Source organism: Octopus bimaculoides, chromosome 3, assembly GCF_001194135.2.
Source record: "Octopus bimaculoides isolate UCB-OBI-ISO-001 chromosome 3, ASM119413v2, whole genome shotgun sequence".
Taxonomy (NCBI): domain Eukaryota; kingdom Metazoa; phylum Mollusca; class Cephalopoda; order Octopoda; family Octopodidae; genus Octopus; species Octopus bimaculoides.
This window is the reverse complement of record NC_068983.1, coordinates 9,732,689-9,740,712: the sequence shown is the minus strand read 5'-3', so window position 1 is coordinate 9,740,712 and position 8,024 is coordinate 9,732,689. Positions and strand designations below refer to the sequence as shown.

The following is an 8,024-nucleotide window of genomic DNA, read 5'->3' as shown; positions in this document are numbered from 1 at the left end:
TCATCGATGAAAATCCACTATCACATATAGAAAAAATAACAATTAAAAGCACAATAAATGAGTATAATATAAAACAAAGTAAATATCATAAGATAAAGATAATATTATCTTTATCTTATGATATTTACTTTGTTTTATATTATACTCATTTATTGTGCTTTTAATTGTTAATTTTTCTACATGTGATAGTGGATTTTCATCGATGAGTTCTTGAAACTTGGTTATTTTCCCTAAAACTATATATATATATATATGCATATATCCGTGTATCTGTTTTTGAGTAATCATATGGAAGTATGTGTTTGTAAGTATATATAAGCGTGTACACAATAACATATATACATATATAAATAAACACATGGGTTATATTTGTATACCAAACAGAATTTCGTGTTCGTAAACATGCATGTTATATTTAAGAATACGCTGATATTTGTCCACACGCACTTACAAACATACAACCATGCACACATATGTTCACCTATCTTCCGGAGACTTCCACACAGTTTCCCTCCAGGAAATTCAACACACAAGGTGTTGGTCAACCTAGAGCTATGGTTGATATATAAGTAAGCAAACTGAGCCAGACAGCCATGATTAGATAACCAAAAGAGTAAAATGACAAACTGAATGCACGAAGATTGAATATTATAGATTGAGATGGACTGTATTTTTATTCAGACAGAAAATATCAATTTTATTGATAAACGAGAAATGAGTTTGTGCGGCATTCTTGTCTTCCTCAAAGTTATTATGAACAGAATGGAATTAATTTATTTCTATCGGGTTTCGAAATGAAATTGTATGCTGCAATTTCAAGGCAACAATAATTTTAGCTCAGCTCGAACCAAACCTATGAAAGTAATAATTCTACTTTTCCTTTGGTCTGTGTATTAGTCTGAGCGAGAACAATACTTTTGCTAAGTTTTATACTAGCACCGACATCACCAAAACCTTGCATACTGATGACGAGGCTTTCATGTAGTGAAAACATCTGGATGATATTTGCTGCATTAACAGGCTAGTATTATACTTTCTACAATGGTAGGTGAGGGCTTGTTGAGTTGATTTTTTCATACTTTGTCCCCTACCTACGTATATGACTGAAGGTGGTGGTGATGGTTCAATGCTGAGGATATAAGTACAGTGGTTTTCAGACATATATCTATAGATCTCTTTGATTACTATTCTAGTCTGGTGGACCTCGTAGATATTCAATGTTTAAAACTAGATTCTAAGATACTGCTTTCAAAATTCTTATTTTGTTATTCAAACATTAACTTGTGTAGGTTGAATTATGTAAAATGTTAGAGTTAGAAATCTAGGCGTTTCTTGCAATAAATATATCGAAAGCAACATTTTTTCATGGACCCTTAATATACTACTGTGGGTACCGAATTTACGGTTCTTCTTCCGTACTCCCCGCCAACAAGTCTCATATGCACCCAACCGAGGCCGTATGGAACCAAAGGGTCCTATGGATATCCAGGAGTTATTGGACCTCAGTTAAGAACCACCAATGAAGTTGTTCAATCGTCTGAACTACCTGCACCTTAATTAGTTTTCAGAGATTCTCTTTTGCGACAAACTCAGAAGTCAACAACATTTTTCTTTCAAAGTATAACAAACTTAGTCTTATTCATGTTTCTGCTATGAACAGTACCGAGCCTGCTATACTCTCAATGTCACTGTTTGAAAACACTGAACTAAGCAGGAAATAAAAAAAAAACGAAAGAGCAATTCCGTTATATTGACTTACCTCGGATAAATTCCAAGAAGGACTCATACCTGCGTGGGTAGTAAGAACACATGCTTACCTGCCAAGCGATCGATGGTTCGTTTCCATTTACCATCTCTTTCCTGTATCTCTGGTAAAACAAACATAATTTAATATTGTGCTTTTACGTCAGCGTTGGTGATCGGCGGTGAGCTGACAGAATCGTTAGCACGCCGGGCGAAATGCTTAGTGGTATTTTGTCTGTCTTTAATTTCTGAGTTCAAATTCCGCCGAAGTTGACTTTGCCTTTCATCCTTTTGGGGTCGATAAATTAAGTACCAGTTGCGTACTGGAGTCGATCTAATCAACTGGCCCCCTCCCTTTAAAATATCGTACCTTGTGCCTAGAGTAGAAAAGATAAAGAGATGCAAAAGTGATGGGGAAGTATAGATCTCTAGAACAAAACCTTTGCATTGTTGTTTAGTCTCAGGTTAGCACTGATTGAGCACATCTAAGATCAATGAAGTTCCAGCCTTGACCGTATTGTCTTTTTACGTAAATACGTCATCTTCTGAGTTTTTAAACATTTATTTCTTTTACGATGGACGAATGTGATTTGAAGGAGATTTCGCTGCTATTTATAGCAGGTCTAGCAATTACTTATAAGGTTTCACTCTGCTTTTCTTATGGATATGACTTAGCAACAAGCAAGCCATAAACAAATCCTTCAGTGTGTTTTGTCATTCACTGAATCCCTGTCCAATATTGAAATCATCTTTAACAATCCCAGAACAAAAAAAAAAAGCTTGGGCGACTTTAATTAGAATGAAGGCTCTCTTTGTTTGACATTTAACGACCCCACTCAGACATACAGATAGTTGATTAACCTTACCGGTGTTCGAGAGAAGAAAGAGGAGTTTATACACCCTGCTGGTGAATTGAGGAGTAACAGATTAAACTGGCAAATCCTACATGTTTGTCGTACAACATGAATCAAAGGACTTACTTAAAAAAATATCTTATAATTTACAAACGTGGGAAAAACGAAGTGATGAGTTGTTGAAGCTTTTATTTAAAAAATATATAATCATTATAATTAAAGGGAAATTGCTTTGAGAAATGAATCATAACCGCATTGTGATCTCGGTTCAGCACAACGCACAAATTAATGTAGACCAACGCACAAGTTGTTCATTTTTACGTTGTATAAAGAACACTGCACTTGGAACTATCAAGCCAACGTCACGTATAAAGTATAGACTCTGCGATGGCAAACTTGAGAGCATTGTCCATATTGATGCCGTTTGCTCAGTCCTTGCACCAGCAGAATATAAAACCATACTTGATCGAGTTGGGTAATACTTGCACGGGTGAATATGCCATCAATGATATCCCACACCATAAGAACTGGTTAGAACACCACCCACAACCAGTCACTGAGGGAGAGAATCTTACCATCCTATGGGATTATGGGATACATACAGACGACAGGCAAATAAATGATAACAGGCCAGACATCATCATCAAAGACGAAATCATGTCAGTTAATTGATATGACGGTGCCTACAAATAGACACACCTCAGCAAATGAATTTGAAAATCTATCGAAATGCAAGGACTTTGAGATTGAGATATCTAGGACGTGGCAATTAAAAACCAAAACCACCCCTGTTGTGAGCGCCATGGAAATGATCAAGAAAGGTACTATCACACTTTTTGACTAGATCTCCTGGAAACCAACAATCTACAAAATTCCAAAAATTATGCGGGAATCAACCGTTTATCTTCCCAAGAAGTTTCTCTCCATCTAATACATACGTGGCTTAGGTCTCTGATTGAGACCCGGCCGAAAGATGAATCAAAATGGGAAATCAAACGAAAAGTAACGATAATAATAATAATAATAATATAAAATATAAAATCAGTTTTGAATATACTGTTTGGAGGGAAATCAGTTTTTATTTTTGTTTTGAATAACTCTGATCACATTCCAAACATAATTTCCCTTCAAACATATATTTATTTTTCAGTAAAAAGAAATAACAAAATGTAGAAAAAAAAGCAAAAAACCAACAATAACAATAAAAAGAACCCCTCTTTGTATGTAAGACTTTTGTGTTTGTTATTTTATGAGAAACTTTTATATTGGAATGTTTGTGAGTTTATGTAAATGCATATATGTGTTTGCGTTTGTGTATGCCTGTTTGTATGTGCGTGTATATGTGCGTATATATGCGCGTGTGTTTGTTTCATATGATATTTGGGCAGATCCTGTTCAACATATCATCCAACATGTTGGCCAAAACAGTGGTTGGTATCTGTGTGTACATGTTAATGAACTCGTTCTTAGTGTCACTGTTCTGCCATTTTAGATATTTCAGTTTCCTCCACATTGATATAGAACGGAAGTGGGCATTGTTATCTGGCCAGTATGTAGGGAAAAACTCAATAACACCCGCATGTTTTGGTAGAAATAATGAGTGGGTCATTCCTGCACCGTGCATTCCAATAAGAATGTCAGTGTTAATAATCCAGTTTAATTGCATATCTATTGTAAAAAGATCAATCTGTATTCCTTTGACAGAGTGTTTTCCTGAAAGACGTTTTCGTGCTTGTTGTAACAGGGCTAACTCATTTCTGATTTTTCTTGAGACAATTCCTTTGGGGTTTCTCGGATGTGCGATGTAATCTCTTCTCCAGATAAACAATACGTTCAAACTTGAACAGTCGAGTTCTCTGTTTGCCGTTTGGTTGAACCTTTTTAAGAAGAAATCGCGGAATTCTTCTACGTACGGTAAAGTATCACGGTCCATTTGCATAATCGGACTGTTATATCCCATAATACTCCAAACAAGTTCACGGAATATGACAGGCCTCTTTATCCTTTTTAACCTAGTGTAACCTGCAAAAAGATTTTTCCATATAGAATCAAGCGAACCTTGAGGATGTGCATCAATCCAAAGAATTCTGACATTTTGTGGCTGTTGTTTGAATATAAGCAACATTAGGAAAGCGTTGTAAAAATCCGTCATGGTGTGATAGAAATTGACGTATTCGTAACGCGTAATTGCTATCGTAAAACACGTTTCAGTGAAAATGTTTTGATATCTGAAACTAGATGTTCCTTTTAACACTGACCACCAATCATTCAAATGGTTTCTTTTTAGAAACTGATACGTTGATATCGAATGACAGTTTACTTTAAAGAAACCGGGTTCGAGGCTTAGATATTCCTCTTCTTCCGATTGGTTGAACACAGTGTTAAGGTTTTCTCCCCCTTCATGACCCTTGCACAATTTTGTATCAATTAAAACATCGTTTAGCTTTGCGAATTCACTCGAGAAACATTCAATTCTCTTTGAACAAAAATAAGCTCGGTTTTTAATCCAACCCGAAACCGTCGGATCTTTTATAATGAAGTCTTTTGCGAAATATGGAAAGTCTGTGTTTGATGATGATGCCGCTGATGCTGATAATGACGATGATGATGATGATGATGCTGAGTTTAATGATAATTTTAACTTTGATGATAATAACTTTGATGATAATTTTGACGATGATAAATTTGGCGATGAATTTAACGACGATGATGATGACGCTGATGATGACGATGATGAAGATGACGATGACGATGATGACGATGATGATGAGGATCTAGATTTAGATTTTAATAGATAATACGTCTTATTTCGCATGGAATGTTTGTGAATAAATGCATCTTGTAGAAAAAGTTTATTTAAAGATAACGGATCTCTCTCTGAAAAGAAATTAGTTTTCGAATTAAACGTCGGAACCAAAAGAGCACTCCAGAAAATCATGCCAAAAGCAGCGAAAAAATACGCCAATACGATTAATAGCAACGATCGTTGGGCATCAAATTTAGCGAAGCGTCGGAATCGCATTATGGCAGCTGAAGGATAACGGTGAGTCCTGAGATGGAAAAGTCTTTAGTTGTGCGAGGCGTATCATTCAATTTAATTTGGAAACGGAATTCTCCTGCGCTTGGGATTCATTTGGGGAAACGGTTGAAGAATCATCCGCTATGTTTTCTCTCGAGATATTTGTTGATGTCGTTGCTGTTGTTGTTTGCTGTTACACTTGTTATTGCTGTTGTTGCTGCTGGTATTACTGCTGCTGCTACTGCTGCTGCTGTTGTTTTCGTTATTCGTGCGGTTCTTCTTGCTTTCGATGTTTCTTTTACTTCCGCTACTACTGCTACTGCTGACGACGTCGACGTTATACTTCTTACTGTTTTTGTTGTTTCCAGAAGACATGTATTCCGGATTAGTGGTGGCAAGACTATGGACAAATATTGTTTCTCTATCGATTTTTTTTCGTTCGATTTTCAATAACTGGTTTCCCTAGGGAATAAAAGGAAAGAAAAAAAGAAAAATTATGAAAAATGAAACACATAAAAATCAAAATAAAACAAAAAGTAAACAACAAACAACAACAAAACAACATATTCAGCAGTCAGGTATTTCAAAGATGGTGATAAGTTGTTATTTGATATTACAAGACGACATTCGTTTAATACCACTTAGCTGAAAAATACAGCCGCTTGTGGAATAAATTACGAAGAAAAGTATGAAAAGACTATACTAAAAAATATAGACCGAGGTAATGTAACCTCACAAAAATATTTAAAACAAGGGAATCCTGAAAAACCAACGAGAGGTGACTGTTTATTAAAACAGTTCAAATTAACATGGATTAAGTAGTCACATGATCAAAGACATCATTATGTTCCGCGCTACATTGTCTTATGTATCTTTCCTTTTTCCTTTATTTTTGAAGTCGCTGAATATGTGATTTGAGGGAGCATTTGTCTATGAAGTCGAGGGATACACTTTTAAGCTTTTTTTTTATTAACTAATAATAATGGTTTCCAGCTTTCACAGTTTCTTACAATAGTTCAAATCAACACAGATTAAATAGACATGTAATCAATGGCATTCTAACCATGGCAATCTCGTCTTTTTTCATGCTAAACACAATATCTTATGTGTCTTTCGTTTTCCATTATTTTCTAAGTCGGTGAATATGTGATTTGTGAGAGCATTTGTCTCTTATTTCGAAGTCGAGTGATTCACGTATAAGCTATCTTATTAACTCATAGCAATGGTTTCTAGTTTAACCATCAAACCACACATTTCAGGTAGAATGTGACCACGTCCCCACTAGGCTATCAGACGTTATTACATATCACTGATATGTAATAACATAGTGAAGGCGCAATGGCCCAGTGGTTAGGGCAGCGGACTCGCGGTCATAGGATCGGGGTTTCGATTCCCAGGCCGGAATTGAGCGAAAACACCTAAAGCTCCACGAGGCTCCGGCAGGGGATGGTGGCGAACCCTGCTGTACTCTTTCACCACAACTTTCTCTCACTCTTACTTCCTGTTTCTGTTGTACCTGTATTTCAAAAAGGGCCAGCCTTGTCACATTGTGTCACGCTGAATATCCCCGAGAACTACGTTAAGGGTACACGTGTCTGTGGAGTGCTCAGCCACTTGCACGTTAATTTCACGAGCAGACTGTTCTGTTGATCGGATCAACTGGAACCCTCGACGTCGTAAGCGACGGAGTGCCAACAACATATCACTGATCACAATGCAATTTTGCATTGATTTTAGCCTTCAAATGATGCAACCCCGCTGGCTAGGTGAGCAGGCCAACATGATCGAAAGGGGGACTGGAACAACGTAATATGAAATGTTTCGCCCAAGAACACAACGCACTGCCCAGTCAGGGAATCGAACCCACGATCGAGCGATCGTGAGTGCAACAGCTTAAGAATAAGTCCTGGGGTCGATTTGCTCGACTAAAGGCGGTGCTCCAGCATGGCCGCAGTCAAATGACCGAAACAAGTAAAAAAGAGTATATATAAACACACGCACACGCATACACGTGCATGCACACACACGCACGCACATCGCGTGCGTAATTCGTCTGCCGTTAGAACTTGGCGTTCTGCTTATTTAAAATGACTTAAGTCCAAGACACATCGAACAATGTCTTCTGATAGACTGAGACAGCCAAATCTTCATATGTTCTAGGAGTTGTTACTTTCTTTATTGTTTCCTGACATCCTCTGTTTTCTGTGGAGTAAGTCTTAGTAGCGCTCTATTATGCTTTGGATTTCGCTTGAAGCAAATGGCGATCTATTGTGTTTACGTTTATTTATCTGCTAATTTTTACTTTTAGCTTTTTAGGTTTTGAAATATTTTCCTCATAAACTTTTACAATAAGATACACACACACACACACACACACACACACACACACACACACACACACACACACA

The 8,024-nt window shown here is 36.9% G+C and overlaps 1 protein-coding gene across 5 annotated transcripts in view; it reads right to left on the bottom strand.

Annotated features, from left to right (window-relative positions):
• Positions 1-3,638: 3,638 nt before the first annotated feature.
• LOC106875510 (uncharacterized) overlaps positions 3,639-8,024 on the bottom strand; it is a 337,304-nt gene continuing 332,918 nt past the window's right edge. For all 5 annotated transcript variants that reach the window (XM_052966003.1, XM_052966005.1, XM_052966004.1 and 2 more), the window contains one exon: positions 3,639-6,078. In XM_052966003.1, the coding sequence (XP_052821963.1) occupies positions 3,967-5,619 (1,653 nt within the window). In that variant the 5' untranslated portion in view covers positions 5,620-6,078 and the 3' untranslated portion in view covers positions 3,639-3,966. The remainder of the gene's footprint in view (positions 6,079-8,024) is intronic.